The sequence below is a fragment of the Pholis gunnellus genome, assembly GCF_910591455.1.
Source record: "Pholis gunnellus genome assembly, chromosome: 9".
In the NCBI taxonomy this organism is placed as follows: domain Eukaryota; kingdom Metazoa; phylum Chordata; class Actinopteri; order Perciformes; family Pholidae; genus Pholis; species Pholis gunnellus.
The window spans coordinates 17,108,489-17,136,395 of NC_136535.1; the positions used below are offsets into that span (position 1 = coordinate 17,108,489).

The window sequence follows — 27,907 nt, forward strand, 5'->3', positions numbered from 1 at the left end:
ACACACTCAAAACATGCAGCTGGTCTATCGGCGGCTGAGTGGAGTCTGTGGCGTTGAGTCTTCCTTCGTTACTGTCATGACGTTTTGAGGAATCTGTGATTCAGGTCGGACTGCCGGAAGTCTCTAATTAGTTTCTTGAATAGATTAAGTTGGAGAATCGTTCTTATGTAGTCATGGAGACAAAAGCAAAGTATACGTCCTGCTTCCAATTAAAGGGTCCTGCGTGTTGATGCACATCAAAGCTTTTCCACACTTTTTCCTATTTCCTCAAGCCCTGGCAGCAATCCTCCACCGGCCAAACAAGGGCATTTTCAGAGATAGTTGGAAAAGTTACAATCAGTCCAGGACAAAAATAAAAATAGGAAACATTTATGAATTTATGTTTGGCTTCTCTCATCTGGCAGTGATGTAACCCCACAGTGCCTGTCAAAGCAGGTACAGTAGTCAATCTAAAAATCTAAATCTGTATTCATCAGCCGAAGCTGGTTCTTGTTCTGGCAGAAAAGAAGAAATAGTTCCGTTCCTGATGTGGTGTCAGTGACCTCTCTTCCTTGTTGTTCCCACACAAGATGAAGGTCCGGTTCCTCTGTCAGTGGTTATCCAATGCACAGCTGCCAAAAAAGAAAAAAATCCACGAAGCCAACTCTAATAATTTGTATGTCTTGTCTTAATTTGGAGCAACATTTGAATTTAACCTACTCTGCTGTCATCTGACACACTTAACCGTATGTCTCTTCCGGTAAAAGTCCCTTAGAATGAAACAGCAGCGACGTTTCTTCCTTCTTTTTCCCCCTCTGTGGTGCAAGGAGGGCGCTCTTTCAAGAGTGGCCCGTCTCCATCAATATTTAACGGGAACCTCTTGCTGTGTGGCTGTCACAATTAAAGTTCCCACGTCCCCGTCGTTGTGCGTTGGAGGACATGTTCTCTGGTCTGCAGGGTATTCCTTATAGCTCTGCTCTTTTTAAACCTCTCTAATCCATCGTTTTTTCTTTTTTTACGATCAACCTTCTTGAAGCTTTTCCTGCCATATGCAAAGCTCAGTTAAGTTCCCCTCCCTATAGCAGCACACAGTCACTCAGGACTCTCCCCTAGAGCTGCTCACATAGTTTTTCATTAAGTCTGTCCTTCCCTGTTTTCTGTACATTGTCCACCCTGCAGCAAACCTTCATTTAACCTTCCCTTAGCCCCCCACAGTCATACCAAACCCTCCACCTTCTAAACTCACCCTCTTGTCGCCTTCCTCTCCCTCTAGCAAGCTGAATCACTTGGCCTATATTTCACTCCCCGCCTGGCAGTGTGGCTGCTACTGTCTCATCATGTCCTTCTTCTGTCTAATGACTGCTCAATTCTGGTCATGTCTTCTCTTTTTTTCCTCCTATATCTCTCTCATTGTTCCTGTATCTCCTTCTTCCTCTCCTCTTGCATTCACAGTATTCTAGCTGCTGTGCTCTGACTCATACTGCTCTCTCCTCCCTTTTCCTTCCAGAAGCTTGAAAACGTTACTCCGTTTTTTTTGTTTTTTTTTAATCCTCTCTCTAACATCGCATCAGGATCCGTTCAGCATTTATCTTTGTCCCTGGCACCAACATGGCACATTTGCATCCTGTTGAGACGGAATGGAAGGACAGTCAAGCTGAGAGACAGAAAAGAGAGAAACACACTTTCACCAAAAGGAGTCTGCCTTTAAATGTGCGTCTGTTTCTCTCCCGGTGTTCTCTCACCTGCTAATAGTTTGATCTCAGGTGTTTCTTCTCTCCTCTTGAGACAGCAGAAGTGTCTATTCACTTGCTGTGGTCAGTGATGAAAGTTTGCTCCCTTCTTTCCTCTCTTTACCCTCTTCTGATGGATTTTCAAACACATATTTTTTCACAGTCTGGAAAAAAGAATAAAAGCAAAAGCCTGAAATTTAATTGTTGCCTGAAAACACATAAACAGAGAGACTTTCTGAAAGGGACAGCGAAGGATCGGAGAAGAAGGATATGGGGAGATGAATACCATAAAAAAGGAGATACCCTCCGGATTGGTGGAAGTGACAGCAGAGGAGATATGGAGGGAGGAGGCAGGGAAGGATGAGGGGGATGAAGAAGGGAGTGGGCGGGGCTTGTTTGTTGGGTGGAATTTGGAGATGATTGTAGATTCCAAAAGCTTGGAAGAAAGAAGGAAAGAATGGATGGATGAGTGAATGGAAGCACATGGCTGGATGGAAGGGGAGAAATATGGACATGTGCATATGGATGGATGGATGAATGCTTTGACGGGTTGACTGCTCTTCTTTGACATCCAGGGAATCTTTGACGCAGCTGTCATGGAAGAAAAGGGCCCCTCCCAGTCTCTGAGTAGTCAATATAGGATTTGTCTTCAAAATATATAATATAAATGTTTGATATTAGTTTGAAGCTGTTTGATATTTTACCTGTATGGGAATCCTGTCGTGCTCTCTCTGACAATGCTTCGCTCCTCTCTCCTAATTTCTCTCCTCTCTCTGTCTGCTCCTGCAGTCTCAGTCTGTGCTATCACCAAAATGCAGCATCCCTCTTCCCTCCTTCCCTCCTCCTCCTGTCTCTCCCACTCTCACCCCCCCGCACACACTCAAACACACACTTCCCTCCCGTTCTCTCTATATTTGTTCTTCTCTGTCTCTGTTTCCCACTTTCTCCTTCAATCTCCTCTCCTCCTCCATCTTCTTCCTCAACCCCCCCCCTCCCCTATTCCATCCCACCTCACTCTCTCTTTCCTCATGCTTGCTTCCCCTCACCCCCCTCCCTCTTTTAGAGAAGCTTCGAGAACACGGTGGGCCAGGCTCTTGGAGTTGAAAGCTCTCAGGACACGTGAACACCATTCATAACCATGCCACATGAATAATACACAAACAATACACACAAATCTTTCATATTCATGTATATGTGAAAAATACACATCCGCACTCCCTCTGTCTCTTTCTGTCTTTCTCCACATCTGTCTGACAAAAACAACCAGACATCCTTCCGAAAGATAAACATACCGTTTTTTTTATGCATGTACCTGAGCAACATTCACTGTGCAGCCACACACATACACAACACGCTGAAGGCACCGATAATGAAAGCAGTTTTTCGGCAGCATGAGATAACATCTGCAATTATTCATCCGACAAACATACACAGTGCACATGCTGGGTAAAGAACGCTCTCATTTCAAATGGAAATGCTGTTTGACAAACAGCGACAGAGTCATTGAGCAAACATATGAAACATCAGCCCTATTGTGTGATCAAGGAAAGTTATAGTGTGTGTTTGTCTGCATATAGAACATTTGTGCATACATGTGTAAACTATGACATGTATCACAACGTTCTTTTCTTTTTGTGTGTGTATGTGTGTGTGTGTGTGAGTGTGTGTGTGTGTGTGTGTGTGTGTGTGTGTGTGTGTGTGTGTGTGTGTGTGTGTGTGTAACTGGTTAGAGCTGTCCTTTTGGCTTCTAGCATCACCCACTGTCGCCATCTGGCCTGCCAGCCAGATGGGAAGGGTGTGTGTCTGCACGAATGTGTGTGTGTGTGTGTGTGTGTGATGGTCATTGGTTACGCTGGTTATCATTTGGTAGAATTCCTACTTGAATGTCTATAAAGTCTCATCTAGGTCACAGGATAGACATTAGTGTAGAATGAGTTATGGTTTTCACACAGCCCTTTTCAGTTGTCTTTGACATACTGCTTCTGAAAAAAAGTAATGATCGTAATTTTGCACTGTTCACACTGCACAACTTGTTTGTTTTGTAATCGGGAGTCTTGAAGTCATTGAGGTTTTCACACCACAGATGAGTACGTCTGGTCTCCAAACTACGTTTTGTCACAAAAACCATCACACAAGAAGTGACACGGGAAATTACATAATACCATGCACGAGACAGGATTTCTTTTTATAAGCAATCCGCAAACTTTTATTGCATTCACGACTGTTGAGGTGCAACAACAGCTTTGGTCAGTGTTGCAAATGCAATACATACAGTAAAGTACCTGAAGGCTACCCCTACCCCAGGCTTGGCTTTGCGCTCTCATTGGCTGTAGCTCCCACACAGAATCCCCAACAGGTCCAGATGTCTGGCCTGCTAGATATCTGGAATATATCTGTGAAGCATCTGTGAGCAGAGAGGCTCGCGTCTTTGAACAGTTCACATTATAGAGCTCAAGCAGCAATTTGCCTCTGATCTGTGGCTTTTTCGGGCAGTGCCTAAATCTGTCTGCTGAAAATCTGGGCTAAACTTGTGTCGTGTGAACTAGGCATTATTTAGGAGGTCAAGTACAGCATTGAAGGTGTATTTTTTATTTTTCATTTGTCTTTGTCTTTCTTTTGGTGCGAACAGGACATTGATTTGCTCGTGACATGCAAGTGAATTTAAATAGCTAAGACAGGGAAACTGGAAGTGAGCAATGTCTCTGCATTGCAAATGATGTCTTTACTGCATAAAAAGTCTTTGTTCATGTTGTAGGTGACTCCCAAATTCCTCTCTTTTTTACGGTGACAATTGGTTAAAAAATGAAATTAATATTGGGCGTAATTCATGTCATGTTACACCTTTTTAAAATCCACTTACAATGCAGGACTTAAAATCATGACTAACAGCCAGTGGTTTAAATCTATACGACCTTTCAATTGAGAATCCATGTATTATTAATAATGGTTGATTTGCCCATGAGTCACAATATGAAACAGCTGAATAGACAAATCGCTTTCTTATATATTGAGTGAACAGTTTCAACATTTGTACAGTTCCGTCAGGAATATCTACATTGTGCGTTGCTGACCATTTGACTGTGACAAAGTTGGCATAAGACATAAACAGGAAGTGGGACATATTTTAGCAGTGCTTTCTCCTATCATTTAAACACGCTAGACCGTTAGACAACTGCTCATTTAGCTTTGTCGCTGGAATCGTTGCCTCAAGCAACTGTGTTTTGCTTTTTACACAAACAAAACCCCCTGTGTGGAGAGAAGAGTGACAGATGCATCAGCATTGTAGCACTGGTAACACCTTCTGATGGCTCACTCTGCATTCTGTAAACCTAAGTTGACTGTCAAGAAGATTAGTCTTTACAGATGAATACACCGTCATGGCAATGCTCACTCAATCTCCATCTTACATTCCTTACAGTGAAAACTCTCTGGTCTCTGTTGCAATATTCATCCATTTAGGGGCTGAATGCCGGATGCATTTTTGTGCCAAATATGTCACTTCAAGTCATCATGGCTGCAGCCTATTTTTAATTTTAAAGGCTCCTCCTAATGCGACAGAGGAATACATCTTCATCTGTGGCTGAAATTCTGCTTGACTGCTGATCCACTATGCTTTTTCGAGTCTCGTCTGTTCATATCCACTATATGCCTGACTGACTGAGGAGAGGGCGCTTTAACTCCTTCTGTCTTGTCTTTCTAAGAGTCTTCATGTGTATCCAAGATCTGCGTGAATACATTAATGAACATTAATTCGTCCAACCAATGGAGGGAGAGCACCTAGATTTCAAGTCAACATATTCTCTTGAAAGTTATTATGTGCAAGAATTTTCTAAAAATAAACGATGTTTAGACTCATTCAAAAATAATCCCTCTGAAAGCTTATGACCCACTAGTGTGTGGTGGTTTCTGACCCTGCGGGCGAGATGCAGCCAGCCATGTCCGGCTGCATTCATTTATAATCTGGCAATGCGGCACCTTCCTGCAGGGTTGTGAGGAGGTGTGCAGTCGTCTTCATTTGTGCTTGGGAACCGCTGTGAAAATAACATTCTAGTTCTCTTATTTACTGCTTTGTTCTCATTAACGCCGCTCCCTCTCTTCCGTCACTCTATAGCTTGCTCAACCATCACTGCTCTCTCTCCCCGAATGAAAAATCATCTTTGGGTTTAAAATAACTAAGTACTAAGTTTGTTGTTTACGCAACAAAACCATTTAGTTAGGTTTAGGAAAACCATCATGGACGCGTCACTTCACAACAACACTTATTTACTGAAATAGTGTTTTGCATTGTTTAATGCTACTTCACTAGCTCTGTCTGCTAGTTACGTGGATGCGTTTCATTTTTGTGTCCACCACGATAAAAGGATCCTAATTGACTTTCCATAACCATTGTCTTCGTGTTGTATAACACCAAAATCATTAACAATTTGTGTCCCTAGTATTTCAAGAATTGATATGATACTGGGCTGGGACTTCCATTCTACATAAGTTTGTTTCGGCCACTTGGGAGCAGCAAAAACGAGTTGTGACCACAACATCATTAGCATTATAAGGAATGTGTTTTCAGTCACCTTGCTTGGTTGCATAACAAAGTCTCACCTGAGGCTTTCGTTAACCCTACAGAACGCTGTGAACAGCTGTGGCCGAGTTGTTTGGAGCACACTTTGATTATTATGGAGAAATACTTTATGGGGGATTGGGTTTTCCACTTTAGAGATTTTGTTTATTTCTTTAGAATATATTTGATTTTTGATATTTTTGTCTTAAAATATTTAATTGTCCTCTGTTGCTATTCTTGTAGTTTAGTTGGTTTTCGTTTGTCTTTATGTTGCTGCTTTGTTCCAAAGACAGTTCAATCAACTATGTAACTTCTGAAGAACACATAGGTCTGTTCAGTGTATGTGAAACTATCGTAATCTGAGTGTATAGTTATGTAAAGTGGACCTATTGTATGGACCCATACCTTTTATTGCACATTTTGTTAATTGTTTCCTACTTTTGAAAATCCACCTGTGGCTCCTCCTGTCTGCCAGCTTTGTTCCTCACAGACTTCTATCATTTGATTACTACCAAAAGTGCATAGACAAGAAGAACACGGTTGTGTATTGTTAAAGGGATGACATCATTTTCCACTGAGCTCTCAGGCCAGAAGACAGCAAGCAGGCTGTTTTTAGAATAATATGAAGGGGACAAATAAGAGTAGCGTAGCAATGAAGACGAGTCAAGGTGGACTCCAGCTTTATGAATGCATTCATTTTTGTTCTGTTACGTTAGTGCTCTGACACTGTGAATAAGTCTATCTTGGAGGTCTCCTTACATTTCCGTTTTGTTGGTGTTTAATACTTTATTGTGGCTCCGACATGCATGAGTTAGCTTATTAGGCGATGGACCTGGTTGTATAAAATACATCTAAACTAAAACCATACTAATTGCAGAGTTAATTGTGCAAACTGATTTAAAAAATAAACCTCACCAGTTACTACTCATATGAAGACTCCTATGCACAGGTCTCTTTACATCTTCCACTGGTGATGAAAGCTGATACATGACTGCCTCCCTCTGGTCTAGAAGCAGAAGCAAAAATGAGAAACCGAAGCATTCTGTCGAGTGTGTTTATATGGATCATTTTAATTTAAAACAGAGGTTCATCTTTGACTAAAACTGTTCTCTCTGTTCATATATTTTGATTATACACGGGAAACATTGAGAGCTAAAATAGACCCTCCTTACCTGCCCGACTGCCCCAACATGATTTTGCTTCAGTCAGTTCAGGTCAAATGTGCTTCAAGTTAGACTTCACAGCAGAACGTCCTGCTGACATTCACTCAGTCTTCAACAAACAGTTGGGAAACCTGCTGGGTGTTTTCTCACATTCAAGGGACAAAACACTTTCCACTCACAGAGGTCAGTGCATAGGCTATATTTATTTATTCTTTCATTAATCCAAGCAGGAATGCATCTATCTGCTCTTGTTTTGATGTAAAAGATTTCTAAATTCTACAGATATTCTTACAGACATCTGTTTTGTTCTGTCTAAACCTTGAAAGCATCGTACAAAAGAAGGCAGGGCAGCTCGACCTTCCCATCCCCAATTTTCTTTCAGATAGCAAGATGTTGTTAAATATTTGAAATGCCTACAATGTATCTTCCAAAGACAAAGTGTACTAAACAGGCAGAAATACTTGCAGTGCGGTAAACCTTTTTCTTTTCCTTTGCATGGCTAGTATGGTGACTGAATATTGACAACAATGCTCATCAGTAATATTGCTGTTTTATTGTACTCTTTTCTGTTTGATCAAAGTCACAAGTTGAGAAACAGTCTCTACATTTCCACAGGAACAGTTTTACAGTGAGTGTGTGTGTGTGTGTGTGTGTGTGTGTGTGTGTGTGTGTGCTCGCTGCTGTAGACAAATCGATGAGAGCGAACATTCTTCAGCAGAATGCATTGGCAGAGACAATGGAAAACAACAAGGAGCTCATTTTGCAGTACAATTTTATTAATATCACAGACACTCAAAGTGCACTTACATTTCCTTATATAAAAGTGGAAACATTTGATTACATTCATCATAAAGAATGTCCAGCATTTCGTTGTTAAAACTCTTGAGAATTCTTTGTTTTTATCTCAAAACTACATTCAAAAAGGTATCAAAATGCAAGTTTGAAAAAGATGTTTTAGAAAATAGACCTGTTGAAATTCTACAATAAAAAAATACAAATGTCTTCTTGGAACTTGACTATTCTAATATATGCTGTTTGCCTCATGGATAGAGAATATGAAAACAGAACACAAAACCAGAATATGATTAAAGTTTCTCCAACACTCACTCAGTCACTCGTTGAGCATTTTTGAGTTAATCAAACTAATTTATAAATATCAAAACCAGAAGTGTAAATGCTTGAAGATGTAACGCCACAAACATCAAATCACTTTGTGGTTGCACTCATTTTACACGGACCCTTAATCGATGGTCGCTATCTTTAGTGTGGCACAGGGAAATTCATTGGAGCTTGGTGACGTATTGACAATTTGGTCACTAACCAGACAGTAAGTTAGCACCGTTATTTCAATAAACTTGTACCGTTCAACCATGCAGCATCTCTTTTGTTGAACAAATTACAGTCTAAGCAGTAGGGTTAAATATAATTTGATGATCAACAAGGCAAATTTGCCTGTCAAAGTTCACGTCTCTGAGTAGCATTAATAAGCGCCCGCAAGCAATTCCACTGAAATGACTTGATTCATTCTGAAGCATAACTGTAATGAATTCTGATATCACCAGGTTCTTCATTACACAGCGGGTGAGAAAGAGTGTTTGCTGGAAAAGATTATGAAATTGCCTTGGCTAGAGATCACAGACTATAAAAAGTGGTCGTAGTCACCATGATGTCACCCATTGGTTTGTGGACAGCCAGTTTGAATCAGACTTCTTTTTGCAACCTGCTGGGAGAGGTATCCTACATAATGGTTTATGTGTTGGTATTAACTATTTTAATTGAACCTCTGCTATGTTCTGCCCCTCGAATGTAGACTGGCCAATATAAGCATAGCGTTGGCCAGCTTGGTCCAGGGTCCGGCAATTATCCGGTTCTGCTCCATAGACTCTCATGTAATTGTTACAGATCTTCTCCATTTTAAGGCTGGTTTTGTGGATTTCGAGCTAGTTGCGGTTAAAACATTGTGCCTGCGGCTAAGTGTAACAGTTTTATGCTATGCAAGCTAACGTATACACCTGTTGATTGTAACAGTGAATTAAGAGCTACACGACTTTATAAGAACACTGATGTTCCTTAATTTAATTTAATTCTGTCTCAATCGCCAGATGATGTGGAGGTTCACTTTCACACTGTAGGCTTTAGATTCTATCTTTTTAACCTGTTTTCGCCACTGAATCAGTTTGACATCCTGGATGTGTTATTCAAACCTATTTTGTAGATCCTTCTGTCTGTTTCTCTCTGAAATCACTTTTTAGATTTTCCAAATGTTCGATATTTATTCAGGGGGTGCAGTTAGTGACAGTGTGGGCTCCATAGCAATTCTGACAGCTTGACTGAGTAGCAGCTGGGGGCGGGGCTTAGCAAAGGCTTATATTGTATTTTGTGCTTGCTTAGATTTGCCAAAACAGTGGACTGAGTGACATTTGGAGAAACTCTCAAGATCTATCTCAGGAATGTGTAAATAAATCCCCAAAACAGAACGTATTTTAAGGTGATATAAATGGACATTCTTTTTGCATTTGGCTGCAGGCGGGAAATGACAAATGAAATCAATATGACAACTGGAAAACATGGAAAAATAAAATTCATAGAAATTTCAGCAATCTGACGTCACCAACATTACTCAGCAGTCTGTAATAACCTTTTATGCCTTCTTCAAATTCTCTTGTTCTATCTTTCATTCTTTCACTTTCTGTATGCGATACATCCATTTATCCTTCCACTAGCTAACCGCAGATCACTCCTACATCTTCCCCATGTGAGCAGTTGTGTTTCCCCACCCTGGATCTCTTGCACTCCAGCAGTGATCTCTCCCCGCCCTCACACTCCACATCATCCAACAGGATCCTGACGCTGCGGTCTGCCTCCCCGAGCGCAGCCCTCTTCATCACCGCCAACGCCGTGGTGAAGCCAAGCTGTCGACACACTACAGTACCTGCTTTGCTGGTGAAAAGGTCATCGCACACTGTCCCCCACTCACCACGGATAAATATCTCCACTCTACCTCTATCTGATAAACCATCGGGGCTTGCCAGTCGCACCGAGCCAACCCGCAGCCTTCTTCCTCCTCTTCCTCTCTTGTGGCCGCGACCTCTTCCTTGAGGCCTCTTATATACTTGGTTTCCCTCCCCGGCGCTTTCCAGCTTCCCTCCGAGCCACAGCCGGACTTCCTGCGATTTGGGCAGCGTTGTGTTGATAGGCGGTCTCTGGGGCTTGTAGCCTGATGTCGTGGGTTTCTGGCTCCAATATGGCGCTCGTGGCGTGGTCAACGCTTCAGGACGCTCAGAGTATCGTGCAGAGGTCAGAGCCGTCTGGGGTAGTTTAAGGGATGCTGTGTGTGGAGAACGAGGAGGTGGTGGCGAGGTCAGAGGTTGGGAGGTGGTAAAAGGGCTGTACTGAAAGGGTCTCCAGTGTCTCCTGGTTGGAAGTGTGGTGATTGGGATTTGAGCAATCCTAGAGAAGGCTGCAGTCATGACGGTTGTGCGATAACCTGATGGAGAGACAGAATCACCCTCTTTATATGTAGTTGAACAATGTGCTGAAGAAGTTTTTCTTTAAAGTAATATTTTGGCATTTTTGGAAATGTGCTTATTTGCTTTCTTGTTGAGTGTCAGATGAGAAGATTGATACCACTGTTGTTACTATGATACAAAACACAAATATTTGTTCTCACACATTTTCCACACAGTTTTTTATTATTGTTTTTTGTTCTAAAGTGTGAATTAGTGGACAGAGCCAGACTTGCCATTTTTGATTGAGGGGTAATCTTCTCATGTATAACTGCAAGAAAGCGAATAAGCACATTTCCAAACATGTCTCTAACCTTTAATAAATTGCTCATTTGAGGTTGCGTATTTTAAAAAGCTGTGATTTCACCGTTATCCTTGAAGACAGGCAAGGAAAGACATAAACACAGACACACAAAGATGAATGTCCAAACTGAAGCTGATGCAGAACCATTTATTCAAAATAAATAATGCCAAATTATCCGATTTAAATTAAAGTAATACCCAAAACATAAATAAGCACCATTTATCCTGCTTTAGACTCTTGTACCAGCCAAAGAATATCATTTAAGCAGGAATTAAAGTCGCAACAACAACTAATTTCCCTGTACCTGAGTTTGACTTGTGTGAAAGGCTCATGCTGCATTTACATGGAATCAGGTTGACGGCAGACAGACAACACCCTCTAAACAGCAAAGGAAAAACAAACTAACACCTCACCTAGTTTCACTGTCCTGCTCTCGTCCATTAACATGATATTCGGTTTCCCGTCGACCTGATTCCATGTGAATGCAGCATTATTCTCACCCTCTACCTCCGCAAAGACAAACTTGTCTTTAATTTGCTTTCGGTCAATAAGCAGAACAACAGCAAGCAGTTGAGACACTGGAACACTACTGTACTTTACACAAGTTTCTAACAACTTGACTGCAATTTTATTAGCATTTAATAAAGTAAATACTACTAAACTAAGGAAATAAAGAAATAGTTTTTTTTACCTTTAAAGTGCAAAGACTGATAAGAAGCATAAACAAAAAGAGTAAATTGGATCAAAGAATTTACTATTGGGTTAACGTATCCTCTCGGTAATATTGTATACAAATTACAGTGCATCATTTTTAGTATGTACAAGGAGATGAGAACAGCCTGATTGGCTGCATATTGATTTATGGACTCTCAGAAGTGGTAAATATAATTATTAGCAATAAAAAATGATCAAGAGTTAGTATTTTTTGCACCACAAAGAAAAGATCATAAATAATTCAAAATAAATATTTTAATGTCCCATTTTTCCAAATAGGCCCTCCTGACTTTTACTGTAGTTAATTTATCTCATCGCTTTTTAGCATCTGTTTAATCATCTTTTTCTTTTTTCACTATGCAAGAAAATACCTGATCTCTAACATACAAGCTGTGATTTTGATAGATTTTGTTCTTGCTTATGCAGTAAAACTAATAAGGAACTATGAATACATAACGCTGTAATAGCCAGAAGTGAGTATATTACAGTTACAGTAATTTGCAGTTAAACAACTTTGACTAAGCTGCCAAACTATTTATATTCATATTTTTTATTCAATTCAGTAGCAACCCCTACAGCATTTACCTTTAACTTTAATTTATAGTTTTCTAATTTTAAAGTGGTTTGATTTCATCAAAGATGAAAATTCTATTAATCATCCAAGGAAAGTAAATTGCACAAATGTTAATTTAGCTATTGGCATGTTAAAATGTGAAGCAAAAACAGAGCGCAAAGGAAGAAACCACTTGGTTTGATGCCGGCTGCTTCTCCCTGCAACAAGGTGTGCACTAGTGTACTGGTGGGCTTAATGTTAGTAGTAGCAGTTGACCTAGTGGTTGTGTAAAGAGTGGATCTAGTGGTTGAATAATCAGTGGAGCTGGCTTGGTAAACAGGTGCACCAGTAGGCCTACCAGTGGGTGAGGTTGTGGCGGGGGTTGTTGCCATGGTCATCTGGTGAGTTGTTGGTATGGTTGGCGGTTTTATTGTTGTTGCTGAGGTTGTTTTTATTGTTGTTGTTGTTGTTGTTGCTTTTAAGGTTGGTGCTGTTGGTGGTGGGGACGTTTTTCTCATTGTTGTTTTTCTTGTTGTCTGTAATGTTGTTTTTCTTGTTGTTGTTGCTGTTGCTGTTGTGGCTGGTTGTGGCATTTTTCTTAATGTTTTTCTTGTTGGCATTGGTGGTTTTATTATTATTATGGGTGATTTTCTTCTTGGTGTTTTTGTTGTTTTTCTTGTGGTTGTCGTGGGCACAGCTGTGGTGGTTGGTTGCTTGTTGATTACAAACTCTGCAAATAAGAAAGACATGTTTATCAAAAAACCCATAGAGACTTTGATACATATGTAAATATGTATTAACTACATGTTGCACATTGACAAGATTATGAGACTAATAGACATTATTTATCTTTGCATTCAACAGATAACGTTCTCACAAGATTTTTGGTAGAGTGCACGTGGCTAAGAGTCTAATTATAAAGAACAACCAGAGAAAAATGAGAAAACACAAATATGAGTGTAACAGAAGATAACCAGGATGCTTAAATGAAAGAAACATTATTTTAGGATTTCCTAACCTTCTTTGGGGTAGAAGTGAATCAGTTTCCCCTTAATCTTAACAGGTGACGGCTTGACGCTGCACTTTCCTGGTGCTGCTCGTCTGTGTGGTCAGGAGAGAAAAAATAAGCAACCCATTACATGCTTTTTTAGTTCTGTAGCTTTCTGTAAGTTATATTGAAGTAATTCTACTGTATTCTAACATCAGCTATACTTGCTAGACAGGTGAATTGGTGGGGCTGATACGTCAGCTGATATTGGCTCTTTGCTGATACATAGTGTATGTGTCCATGTTTATCAAAGTCACTAAGCAACAAGAAAGATCAGCGCGGTAAAACCAACGATGTATTTGTGGTCATTTAGAAAGCACCAACAGAAGAGAGCACTGAGCGGCTCTTTTTTCAAAATCATAAAGTCCTGCTCACTTCAAATCTTGGTCACAGTTCTTCAATAACCACATTTAGAAAGCTTAGAGACACACAGCTGGCAAGAAAAATGAGACAAACAAAAAACCTCGACACCACACAGCCCTGTAGGTATGATGACAGTGTGTTTGTTGCTGCAGTGCTGTTTTGTAACGGCTAGCTACCTGGAAGGGTCCACTATTTTGTAGACGACTCCTGCTCGAGCTGTGGCACTCGGGGATCCGGTGGATAAGAAATACAGTTCTCCTGGAAAGATGGAAAGAAGAAAGGAAGATAGAGAGTCAGGCAGACAGAGACAGGAGGAGATTAAAAGAGAAAGACTCAGCAAGAAAGAAAGAAAGAGAGGGAAGGTGAAAAGATGGTGGACAGCAGGGAGAAAGAAAGGAGGGACGGGGGTATTTATAAATAGTGTGGATGAGAGAAAGAGGGAGAAAATGTCAAAGTAGAGGATATGGAAAGGAAAGAAAGAGGAAAGAAACCACATAACAAACTCAAAATTAGTGTTACGGCAAGAAATAGGATTTGGACTTTGCTTGAACTGTTCAACTTCCTCCCCCAGTCACTCTCAGAGGGAGGGAAGAGAATAATTAAGAGCAACATGTGTGCTACACTCTCCCTCGTAAATCAGTCTGTTTAATTCAAACCAGATTGAACCCTGTACTGGGTGCTTTTGGATGTCATTTAATATTGTTAACAATTCCACAAGTCAAGAAATTACACTTTAAAAAGGAAACAAACCCCTGAACTAACCTTTAACTTGACGTAACTGTCCCACACCTCAATAATGTTTATTTTTAATGATGCAATATATGTGTAGTTCACAATGACTGTTTGTTTGCATGTTGTTAGGTTCTCACCAGCTTCATCCTCAGCAAAAGAGATGACGTATTTAAAGTAACTGTTGATGAGTTTGGGGAATCTGCAGGTCTGGTCTCGTCCCATGCAGATCTCATTGTACTGCCATTCACCTGAAGTGACATTCTCCTTCAGAGACATCAGACGCCTAAACAGAAACAATAGCACATAAACACAAATAGCACAATAAAAGTGCAGCTTTTATTGAAAGTGTTTGGGTTTCTCCAGCCACACTTACTGTAAAATGATCAATGTTGCAGTGGCATTCTCTAAAAATGTACAAATTTGTTCGGCTAAAAACGTTCAACCAAATGAAAAAAGAAGATCTGTGCATCTTTTATTTGGGCTGTGTATTTTAAATATGCTACAATCACCACTAGCACACATTGGACCCTGGGTCTCTGCAGTATTTGGCGAGAATGTGTCTGTTGTTTTGAAGTTTAGATTTTAGAATAACGCAGAATCACTAACCCACTCATGAAATCCCCAAAGATGTAGAGTCCATTGAGGTTGGGCATCTGACAGCCTCTGTAAATGTAGCCTCCTGTCACTGATTTGCCCAACTTGTGGGGGTAAGCAAAGATAGGCAAGATGTCATCTAGACAGAGACATAGAACAACACATCAGTTTATCATCACAACAACGATAGCGACATTCTGCACACTGAAAAGGACAAAGGAGAAATAAAGTGTATATGGAAAGTCACTCGAGCCCACAAACTTAAAAAAATATTTGGCTAAATACGTATACTCAAAGAAAACATGTAGTCCTTCTCAGTAGGCTAGTGTCAATTGTAAAAAAAAAGTGAGCTTCAGCAGCATAGAAAGTGTCCTCACCTAGCGAGGAGTTGTGACAGAGTTTGCGATCGTAGCAGCTGAAGCCTTCTTTGGCGCGCCATCCATAGTTGCCTCCTTTAAACGTATATTGACAAAGTTAGAGCAACCTCTCAGTGAAAGAGTTACTGTACCATTTTATCTAAATTAAATTTTTTTCGCAATGCAGTAAATATACTCTAAAATAACTTCTAAACTCACAGAAATCTGTTTGGCTGTGATTCAATGTTTCTACATAATCAGATCCCAATCACCTTAAATCTCTCTCTCTCTACAGTAAAACGTTGCTTCAAACTACCATCATCACACCTTTAACAATGAGGTCCACCTCCTCATATTTGTTCTGGCCTACGTCACCACAAAACATCCTGCCTCCGCCGCGGCCTGTAGCGGGGTCACCTCGGTCAATGGAGCAACGCCACATGTTTCGAACTCCGTAGGCGTAAATCTCTGTACAGAAAGAAGAAAAGACATTTGCATGTTGACACAAATAGCATACATCCTTTGTGCAGCTGCACACAGAAACCAAAGGCATATATTTATCTATTAAAGATGATTTTGCATCTGTCGTAGCCTGCTACTCAATAAGAGGAGACCAGCAGTTACTTGTTATTTGTGCTGCGATGATAAATGTTATGGATAACTATATAGAAATAGCCAATCTTCGTGCTGATGTTCCTCACAGTAACTTTAATGTTTACAATTGTGACATTCATCTTACATGTTTACTTCATCTTAAAAGTGACCAGATTTAATTGCCTCATTCCAGAGGTAACAGTTTAAGGGATTTACCAGGTCGAGCCTCCTTCTCCCTCAGGAACGGGTTGTCTGAGGGGATGCTGTATGGGGCGCCATCGTCATTGTTGTCAACATCAACACGCAGCACCTTGCCAAGCAGTGTTGACCTATCAGAGAGTCGATGAGAGAGGCAGAAAGAGTCAGAGAGGCAGAAAGACCGAGGGGACTGATTGAGTGCTCCTTTAAGGTGGATACTAGAAGAAGTTGACCTGAAACTTCTCCTTTGAGCTCAGGCTGTCCCATCAAACTATTTTTCCATTTGTTTCAAAAAACCTCATCTTCCTCTTTTGATCTTTTTATTTTTCAATTATCTTTCCCATCTTCATTCTTCCTCATACCCATGTCTTCCTCTCCAGCCGACATCCTGTCAGTGGTTAGTGTCCTTCACATCTATCCCTTTCTCCATCTTTCTTTTTCCCTCCTCCCCTCTCATTTACGTTGCACCTTTCTCCTCCCTATGCCCTGGTCGCTTTCCCTTTATAGCCCAGATTACTCATTCCAGTCCCTCCCCTCTTTCTCTCTCTCTCTCTCTCTTTCTCTCTCTCTCTCTCTCTCCTCCACATACCAGTGTGTGGTGGTGCAATTTGTAGAGTCAATATTAGACTTGGCAGGCTGCATCCTCCCTCATTCCCAGAACAGTTAATACAACCTGTCAACAAAACCCCTCAGAAACTGCTAAGCGGCTAAACTATAAAAGGGAGAAAAGCTGTCGGTGTCTCAAATAAACCTTGCTTACTGTTTACTGTACCTGTTTCTGATAAAATGCATGGTTGTTGAGCTAAACAACATAATAATGTAGTATTTATCAGCTCAAAAGTGTACAGTGTAACTACTATATGCATGGCATTTTTGAAGTATTTTCCGATGTGAATACTGCAAATGAGCAGTAACATATTGCCCTTCCTACCTTGTTGTCCTTCGGCTGTAATTAACATTTAAGCCGCTAAGAGTTGATTAAATGAGAATAAAGAATGACAGTTGTAGCTCAGAGCTGAATGAAGGGCAAACCTTCACTACAGGTAAAACCCCCCCCACACATAATAGCTTCCACATATACAGTATGTCCACATACGTGAAAATACAGACACAAACACATATTGCCTTAAGATACAGCTAGTATCTATCAAATGAATTACATTAATTATACTGCAAAGGTCATGTGGTTGGAGAGGAGAGTAATGTTTACCAACACAGTAAAAGACACATAAAGTCATATAGTCCCTTTAATGAAAGCCCCTTTTATAAACTCTGTGTAAACTGCTCTCAGCATAAACACCATGCCCCAACTCCCATTGACATCTGTGGATTGCCACCAGATGCTGATGTGGTTGATATTTTTTTAAATGTTTCATCACTAAAATCCTGAAAAGAAGAATGGACAAACAATATGAAGTGATACATTCAGTACACCATTACTCCAAATAGGCTCCTTCTATCACTCCGGGTCTCCGGATAGTTCTTTCCCACTGCTGCTGCTGTAATTCTTGGTCAAGGGCTTATAGCAAAGCAGGGCCTTCAACAATGTAATGAGCAGAGAACAGGCCTTTGCAGTTGACTAACATTAGGTGCCTAAGAAATATGCCTGTTTTTAAAGAAAAATTCAGCCAAGTCAAAAATGGTGCCATTTCTTATATAAGCACTCAACTATCTCCACCATACAGCTATGCAATGATGATTGCTGGGTTATATACATATTGATGTTGTCAACTCTCTAATTGATCATGTGACAATATGTATGATAGCTAATCCTGAAAGCATTACTCTCCCTAATACAGTAGCCGAAGAAACTCATTTGACTGTAAAATCAAACACATTGTTAGTAAAATAATGGTGTGTGTGTGTGTGTGTGTGTGTGTGTGTGTGTGTGTGTGTGTGTGTGTGTGTGTGTGTGTGTGTGTGTGTGTGTGTGTGAGTGTATGAGTGCTTCATAACAAGCGACTAGCGTGCAATAGGGCCCGTTAAAATAGCGTTCCCTGGGGCCCATTTGAACTATTTTACTCCACTTTCTTTGGTGACATGCTTATATTCGGCCCCGTTAATGCAATTACACAATCCCTTCCAAAGGTCTTCAGCACTCCTCATTTTAATGAAACATAATTGAGACATTCTCAATAAACCCTCTAGAATGTAAAATAACTTATTTATTGCAATCCTAATTGCCTGGCATGTTTCAAGGATCCTTTTTTAATGATCATTTTTGAACACAAATGACTCATTTGTACCGTATAATTGTCATTATGTGAGCAGGTTCCCAGCCCAGCAAGATCCTCACTTTACGGGAAGTTCCATGAGAGGCAGATAGCCTGCCTTCAAAACATTTATAGACTATAAAAAAACTATAATTTATAGTTCAACAGAGCAATTTGAGAGTCTGCACAGTTCTGAAGTCTTCTCCATAATTTTGATCCTTTTCATTAAACTTAACTAGAATTTAATTATTTGGAACTCCTTTTTGGCAGAACTGGCTGGTTCTAACCAGACTTAGGTATTTTTTGATACGTGTTCATGTAGCCAACGTCTAACAACGTCAAGGAGTCTGCCAACATTTTACATAATGAGCATCTTTATCATCTAAAATGTTAACAACCTCCGAGGAATCAAAATGATAAGGATGTATGTTACTTTCTTTTAGGCCGACGCTTTTGCTCGGAGAATGATTTTCCAAACAATTACCGGTCAAACTTTTCCTGAGCTCAAGTCGTACATGTGCAGCTCATCCTGAAAATACATTTTGTTAACAACAACAACACTGCTACGTGAGGAATTTAATATGAGGTGTTAGAAAAATACTTAAGTCATAATCAAGCGCCTTCATTTGTTAAATTGTACTTACTTGTTCTGTGAGTTGCCAAACTTTCCAAATGGGTCCCCCGCTCGGCCACCATCACCAATGAAGATGTATAAGTACCCGTCGTGGCCAAATAGAAGCTGTCCTCCATTGTGATTGGATGCCGGCTCTACCACCTCAAGAATGGTCCTAAGCCAAGAAGTACATAAGAACCAGAACTTAAAGATATTCCATTACATCTAAACGTATAGCTTAACTAGAATTACCACCTTGCAATTGTATGCCTCCACCAAACAGTCAAGTTGTAGTTTACATACATGTCCGTCCAAAATGTCATCACCTTATCATTTGAGTGAAGAGTGGGATTACAACTTCCGGGTCCGTCACGTGAAGCCATGGGGACCAAAAAGACTTTTTCCCACAGACTTATATTGAGAAAGAGTCTTTTTTTAACTCACAGATACTTTTTTATCCCTAAGTTTTAGTTTTAAGGTAAACCAACTGTCCACTACGAACACATGAATGGTTGTTATTTAACTCATTATGTCCTAAAAGTAGTAAATGCACTCATAGCTAAATCCAGAGTTAATTTCCTTCCTCCATTTATCTGAATGAGCCTGGAAACAAGGCTGAGAGGCGGGGTTAAATGTACCAGCACTTGCTCTATGGGCCCCATCATGCGTAAGATCACCTGAGGATGTAATTATATTTCTGAGGGGTTTTGTTGACAGGTTGCATTATTGGATGTAATCCAACCTGAGGGTAATTTCCTCTGAATTCTTTACTCAAAAGTCAAACTTTTTTTGATTCATGCGTCACTGAGCAACCTTCATAGGAATGACCGGGGCACCGCCTCTTAAGCTGTATCCACTTCTCTTTACACATTCATGCGGAGGCATAGGTCTCCTTGTTTCCACTTGTGTTTCTCTGACTGTGAACTTCTCTCATCACCTCTCAGAGGAGTGGTCGAGTTGGTTGTCGTCATGTGTTAGCAGCATGAACTCGCTGATACGTATCCTCTCCTCCTTATTGACAGACACAGAGTAGTACACATAGGCTTTTCTGACCGTGGTGATCCTATGCACAGAAAAGAAGCAGAAGAACACTTCACACATGGGCACAGTGACCTTTTCCATTGAGAATCATGCAAATATTTACTTTTAATGGGCCCTACATAATAATGAAAGCGTGAACCTTGGGTGTAGGGCTATGCAGAGGAACCCCCTCTCGTCTCCAGACCACGGCGATGTGAGGACGGCTCGGGTGAGGTTGAGGAAAGGACGGTCGATCCTGGAGCCGTTGGCCAGGTAGACCCATACATAACCCAGCTGCTCCGCCACAAAGAATCGATGAGTCCCGTCATTTGCGTGGATCATGGCCACTGGGTTACGGAGCCCGTTGGCCACCTCCTGCAAGCACAGCTCCAGACATCCTTTGGGATCCTCACGTACCAAGCCCAGGTTAGCATTTAGCTCTGGGGACAGAAAAGAGGATTCAGGAGATGAGAGAAGAAGACAGCAGTAAAACATATATGATTAATTAATCATTATAAGCACACAAAAACAGAGAGTGGGTTGAGGATTTGTATTAAAGTTAAGTGTGTCTGAGACTCAATTAGTACAGATTCCTTTCTCTTAGCATCAGCAAGTACAACCTACTGCAACACTATTTTCTCCATCTTGGACTTTCAATTGATATACATGTCATAATCAAATGTTTCAACCATGCGTCTGTTTTTGACATATGTCCTAAAAATCATGTTTTTTTCCATACAGTCGACCTTATGTTCAGACTAGCAAGGAGTGGCAATGTCTGCTCATAAATCATAATTAGACTGTCTTGTTCGCGCAAGTTCAGGTTCTTGCCATCGAGAATTAAGACATTCATTTTCGGCAGTCTATGAAAACCTGTTTGTTCATGTTGGCTATGTACGTAAGTAGAAGTAATAAAATAAGTTTATCTCAATGGGTGTCCGGGCCAGCTGTTGAGCATAAACATCTGTCCCACATGTATACACCATACCTGAATTTGTCAATACATTAGGATAGCAGTAATGTTTGTCCTTCAGCTCCAGAAAATTGCAGAACTTTCTGCGATCTTCTTCTAAAGTTGCAGTGAGGTTTGCATACTGCTGCGGGCTCCCCGAGTCCTCCAAGAGGAGGCTGAGCGTGTACCGACACTGCTGCCAGTAGTCGGAGCAGTAATCACCGCACAGTCCAGGCAGCATGCGCATGGGTGTGTTTGCATCTTCAGCATCGTACAGGTGGGCGGCGTATGGAGAACACTCCTGCAAAAGGAAAGATGATTTAACAACAAAAGAAACTTCACTCACGATTAAAGTTGCAAAGAAGCCATCGTCATTGTGTGTAGATTTGTATTCCTGCGTCACGGAGATCTCCATCAGTGTATGTACTTATTAAGCCTTCTTTAAGCCGATGTGTTTACCTCAGAGGTAAAGTTAAGGATATGTATGGATCACATAAATACAGGATGAGTGCACTTATTCCACCGCAGCTCCTTACCGCCTCACTATGACTGGTCAGGCCTGGGTTATATAGAGAGCTGTCTGTGAGTGCAGCCTGGTATAAATGGATCCCAGGAAGGTCCAGTCAGTGATTAAATCACAACCACACTGTCCACACCCAGAATGGTGAGCTGCAGGCGCAGGCAGGCACAACAACCAAACCACCGTGTGGTTGACTGGTGCTCTTTCACTCAGCGCCAGATCAGCACCAGGAAAATGAGAACCGAGGCACAAAAAGCAGCGCATCACTCGTACAGAGCACAAATATACACAACCAACTGACTAGATGGTCAAAAGAGCCAAGACTTCCGATTAAATGCAGTATCTGTCATGTTTTGTGTGCCTACTGCTCAGAGATGAGTTCACTTTTCCAAAGAACATTTTGGGATTTAGAGAAAAAGTTTAAATAATTCAGCACACATCAGAAGAGCTCAGGCAAACTCTTAATAACAGTCCGCATAGCCCTTGTACACCTTGAAAGCAAATGGGCTGTTGTCTCTTATTTCCCAAAGATGGAAAGTAAAGTTTGTGTTGCTTTGTTTCACAGTTGCTTAGCCTGTAGTTTTAAAACTTGACATTACTGCTGTTGTTCAAACAACTTTGTAGGTGGAGGATTTACTCTCCAAAGCATTTTTAAGATAATGTGGACAAAAGTTGTATTTCTTCTTCTGTTTTTCTTTTCACAACCACGTGTCAGCAACGTGTTTTCCAATAATCTAAAATTTCATTTTTGTCATAGATACACTATGACAAAAATGAAATCTGGGAAACATACACAAACACACAGCTGCAACAGAAAGTGCACAAATGAAAACAAAAATGCACACACACACACACACACGAACAAACTTTATGTGTACACTCTGTGTGTATGTGCTTGTACCTGGATCTACTGCTTATAAATAATTAAAACTTGTATTTCTTAGTGCTTGCCAAGCTCAAAAATCCCCATATGACACATGATTAAATATTGATATATTTGAGAGTAGGAAAAGGAAGAAAGTGTTGTGTCTGTGGGACTGAGTGTGTATGTGCTTTAAGTTCATTACACATTTCTGTGTGTGACATGTGGCTGTGATGTGCTTCAGTACATGTTTTGTTTATATGTTTCTCTATTATTACTACTATGAAGGCAGTTACATGTTAAGACAATATGTCATGTATCGTATCATGTGTGCAGCATTTGAGTCCAAGACAAATTTACTTTGGGGGACAATAATAGTATATCATATTATTCCATGTTTTATTATTCCGATGTTACTTCAGTTTTAAGGGATCTGTGTTGGATTGTCTCCACTGCAGATCCAAATTGCTACATTTCTGTGTACACACCTGATTTCCTGAATTTGTATTGTGCAAGTGATTATTTATAAGGCCCCATGATGTAAATAATTTCTTCATGATAATATACTGGATAACAGATAACATTTCTTCTCATTTCTGTCCACTCCTGAGGTTCGATCTTCTCATATCATCCCAACGAAACAATGTTGAGAGAGTAACCTCAGGACTCTTGTGTGTGGGCTCCTTGAAGTAATTAACTGAACATATTTTGGTGTGGCATTGTTTAATCCCTTTGGTTAAGCATTCGTGTTTCTGCCTGTGTTTAACTTTGTCCTCTGGCAACTTCAACTGCTGTTTCACCTCAATGGAACCCCCTAAATATAACAAACAAATCATTATTGACCAAAAAAGAGACAAAGAGAAGCTAACTGTAACAGAGAATCTTTGTTAAATAACATGAAAGTACATTGCTGGGCCGAGATCAGAGCCTTCCTGGGAGAACCAGCTTTGCAGGGCAAAATAAAAGCTGTATTCAGTCTGAGCTGCTGATTCTGTTAATGAAAGCAGCGTCTGGGCCAAACTGGGATGTGGAGCAGATGGAAGCTCGATTTACTTCCTACACTTTGATTTATCTTCTTTATCATACAGTAGGACACTGGATAGTAAAGAAGCAAGAGGCATGCAGATGTTTAACATAAAGGTGTCTGGTAGTATTTATACTCAGGAAAATGTGAGACATATAAAGATAAAAGGTACAGTTCAGAGTAGCTAAATTCGTCCGATGGAGACATTGGTCCACAGTGTCTCTACTGTTCGACCCACTGACATTGAAAAACCAGCCATTGTTCTGAGGCAGCCTTATGTCGGCTCCTAGTATCACAGGGAAGGATAAATGCATGTAAGTACAAACAGCTGTTCCCTAACAATGCAGCCACTTCAAACTAGTATAATTTGTGTTTACGAGCACAGTTCAGAATAAACAGAAATTCAAACTTGAGCAGCAAATAAGTCTTTTCTTCACTCTGCCTTCCTCACTCCACATACTGCAATGAAACGTCCACATGGTGGTGTTATATTATATTTAGGAGAGAGAAGACAGACGGCTGGTAAATGTTTGAACCTGGAGAGAAGTATCTTATCCTCAACTTTCCTATTAAACTAGGACCGACCCAACTGGAGTCCGTTACTGGATTTGAATGCTCAGATGCCTCAGTCGTTGTGATTGACGAGAAGGAAAAAGTAAAAAAAAATGATTGTCGGATGTGTTTGAGATTTGTTGTGGTGTGGTGCATTCACACCCTGTTTGGAAACTTGAACATCTGCAATGTGTTGCTGCTTTCACAGCAAGCTACACCGGCCGAGAGAACAGCCCAAAACTTGCACACACTGCAAGGGTGCATATTAAAAATGCAACAGGGGAAACAATTAATTCAGTGTTCTGTTGTTCCGCTACGTGCTAGTGAGTGTTATGTCTTCAACTGGCCTCAGGTTTTGTTGTTTTATTCAATTTTAAATATTGAATGTACTCCTATAAAAAATACAGGTATAACACCCATACACACACGCAGACACCACGACACGTAATTCTAATACAATCACACTCTACAATTTCACTTTTAAACTTCCCTCTGCCTGCCGTTTTGAAGTTTATTGATCTCCACTTAAGGTTGTCTCTGTCTGTTTTTCTGTTTCATCTCTGCCTCATTCTATCTTTATCTATCTTCCTTTTATCTCTGCCTCTCTTTCTTGATTTCCCTCCTTTTCTCTCTCTGCCCCTCTCTTGCAGGAACTTGATATATCCTGTACCCCTGGCCAGAGGAGGAAATGGTTGTTTGTTTGGTCAGTTAAACTCTGGGATGTTGACAATCTCCCTCTTGTCTCCCTGACACACACACACACACACACACACACACACACACTCAGTCATTTCCCCTTTTATCTCTTTATCTCTCGCTCCACTTGTCTATCTGCATGTCTGTCTGTCTCTTCACTGTCTCATTGATATCTGTGCCACGAAGCTCCTGCTGTGCAGCTGGAACAGAGGGCCCCAGTGTGGTGAGTTTACCCAGGATAAGGGCCTTGGCAGTGGGGTAATTTGACCACCTCCAGACCATCTTTTACCTCAAACAACACAAAGTGAGTCTGAGTGGGGCTGCAAAGAAGGTTTTGAAAATCTAAACAAAGTGTTTATGAAAATATAAACAATCACAGTTCAAAGAAAGAGCAGCCACACAGCTCATTGCGACAGTGCACTTCATTATAATATATATATATATATATATAATACTTTTTTACTGTAATATATTATAATACTGAAATTGTAAAATATGGAAAAAGTTTGGTACCCAAATACTTGTGATTACCTTCGAGATGATTGCGATCATTTAAGGAATTAGTAAACTGTACGTCTGCAAAATAACAGTTTAGGAGCTTGTTACTAAAAGTAGCTCTGCGTTTAATGTTAATGAATGAATGAATGTAAGGAACCTCTCCCTCAGCTTTACATATTTACATTGTTGTCGTTGCTATATCTTACTCAAAGTAGACTAACTGTGGGAAGTCATACGTGAGCTGCAGTGCTGTCGTTACACGCAGTCTGCATTGCTTGGAAACAACCACAGTGGGCTATAATTATCACAATGATAGAAACCTATATTTTAGGAGTTTTGTCACTGTCTCAACATAGCATATGATGTAAAACTGCCTGGAAGACTTGCAGTTAAGTTTGTAGTAAGTTAAGTTTGCTTTGGCATGGATATCAAAGATGAAAGTGTTATAAACGGACTGAAAATGAAACTTTTTGCACTGCATCTATCATTCAATTTGTACACACCATCTGCACGGAGTTAGTGTCTGCAAAGTCAGCACCTAATTATGCAATCAGTATGTGGGATTGGCTTCGAGGCTCATGCTGCCAGTGAAGGAGAGGTGGATCTGTGTAAGATTAGCGAGCTCAGAAAACGTAATGATACTGATGTGGAAATACTGATTGAAGTTAAATCAAAGACCACAATCCCACTCGGAGGGATTTGCAGTATTGTGATTCTACTGCATCACTGATACAATGATCACTGTAACATTCAACTGAAGAAAGTTTTGTTTGGCTAAAGTGTGAGTGATTGCTTTTAAAAGGAATGCAAGCACTGTAAAAGTAAAACGTTTTTTGTGTTGTTATGTGGTTTCCTTGCACAGAATGTGTTATTCATTCATAATTGATATTTCTATAGAATTAAGGATATTTCAGTCTCCAAACCACAACTTAGGGTAGAACAGAAAGACTGGATATGCTTGATTTAAGAAGCCAAAAACATTCAAATTCTTCCAGATCTTCTGATCATGTAGTTAAACCTATAACACGTAATTTGTGGGATTTCCAAAGAGGAAAGTAATTGTGTTGTTAAATTGTGCTGTCTTTCTGCTTCTGAGTCTGGAGTTCAGCTAACTTATGTCTCTGTCTGCCTCTCGTGTGAGAGAAAAATACTAAAAAACGTTTTCTGGGAATCTGGAAGGGATGAAGCAGATACAGTAGCTCTTTGTGGATTTACTGCATACATTGCCCACATGATAAATTGTAAGCCAGTGAGTTCTTTCAGGTCGTTGTTTGACAACTTCAAGTCCATCCTTTTGTGTAGTGCAACATTTTCTTATCGCATATCTGGCACTGTGTTTTGTCTAAATTCCTCGGTGTTCTAAACCAGAGTTGAAAAGGTTGCTTTATTGCACTGTATTATTTGACTTGTTTAGGTTCCCACAGCGCAGTTACAAGCAAACCCATCAAAATGAACAATAGTGAAGACTGCGGTCAAGCTCTCCAAGCACGAGTAAGTGCTGGTTTACAGATGTCAACATGTCCATGTAGCCAATGAACCACATGTTAAGTCGGTACATCGTTGAGATCGGATTCTTACTGACGAACCACACATCCGTTTCCTTCAGAGTGTCTTTTCAGACGGGCTTTGTGTGGTTATTTTCTTCCCACTGAAATGTAAATGACATCATTGTAACTCATTTAAACAAACTGCTCAAAAATGCACACTGTGCTATTCTTCAAGACATTGTGGTGTAATACCTTGGACACCCGGTTTCACGAGTTGGGCCCGCAAACATCCGCGTCCGCATTTTTAGAGTCATATTTAGATTCACAAAATGTGGGACTGCTATAGTCACTGCACATTGCTGGATTAATGTGGATTGCACTGTGAAAATGACTTTAGAGACAGGTGTGTGTTTCCAGTACAAAGGCATGGTTTCAGTCACATACTCAAATGCAATTAATAACAAATAATATGTTCCCTTGAACATCTGGATGCCCAGGAAGAGGAGAGTGTGGACACATAATCACATATGATAATTATTTTAGAAATAACTGAATGTTTCGCTTACCTGGCAGAGGATGCTGCGTATGTACTTGGCGCACGCCATATAACCTGAATGGTCAAAGTTGTCCATGATGGTGTAGAACTTGACTGATATCTCATCATCTTTTTCCAGATCACAGCATCCAAACTTGGAATAGTCCTTACAGAAAGCCAGTGGCTGCCGGGGCTCAAACGGAGGCTTGTAGTCCAAACACTGGGGGTGACAGCACCCCCGCCAGGCCTGGAGGAGCAGCAGCGGGACGAGGAGAAGGAGGTGAGGGACAAGGACGTGCTGCAAACTACAGGTCTGTAGGGTCATGATGTGAATATGCTGTCTGTCAGTTCAGGATGTCGGTTCAAAGCAGCTTGGATGTGATATTTCACTGTAATGTGTGAGAAGAGGGAAGCCTTGTTGTTGGACAATGCAAATGGGACATCTCCACTAACATCTGTCAAGCACAGGTGTGAGACTCAAAGTTAGCTTTTCTTAAAGTTTGGAGTATTGGATGTCCTCATTTGATGTCTGGCATGGTCTCTCCT

The 27,907-nt window shown here is 40.6% G+C and overlaps 1 protein-coding gene across 1 annotated transcript; it reads right to left on the reverse strand.

The window, feature by feature from the left end:
* Positions 1–10,150: 10,150 nt before the first annotated feature.
* LOC306701433 (HHIP-like protein 1) lies at positions 10,151–27,686 on the reverse strand (the record flags this gene model as incomplete). The annotated part of the gene is made up of 14 exons (XM_079166739.1): positions 10,151–10,914; positions 12,863–13,234; positions 13,523–13,605; positions 14,092–14,173; positions 14,785–14,930; positions 15,254–15,380; positions 15,619–15,693; positions 15,925–16,065; positions 16,408–16,520; positions 19,247–19,390; positions 20,153–20,278; positions 20,396–20,675; positions 21,224–21,488; positions 27,393–27,686. 14 exons carry the CDS (start codon positions 27,684–27,686, stop codon positions 10,151–10,153), a joined length of 3,012 nt encoding a protein of 1,003 aa, XP_079022865.1.
* Between the last annotated feature and the right edge of the window lie 221 nt (positions 27,687–27,907).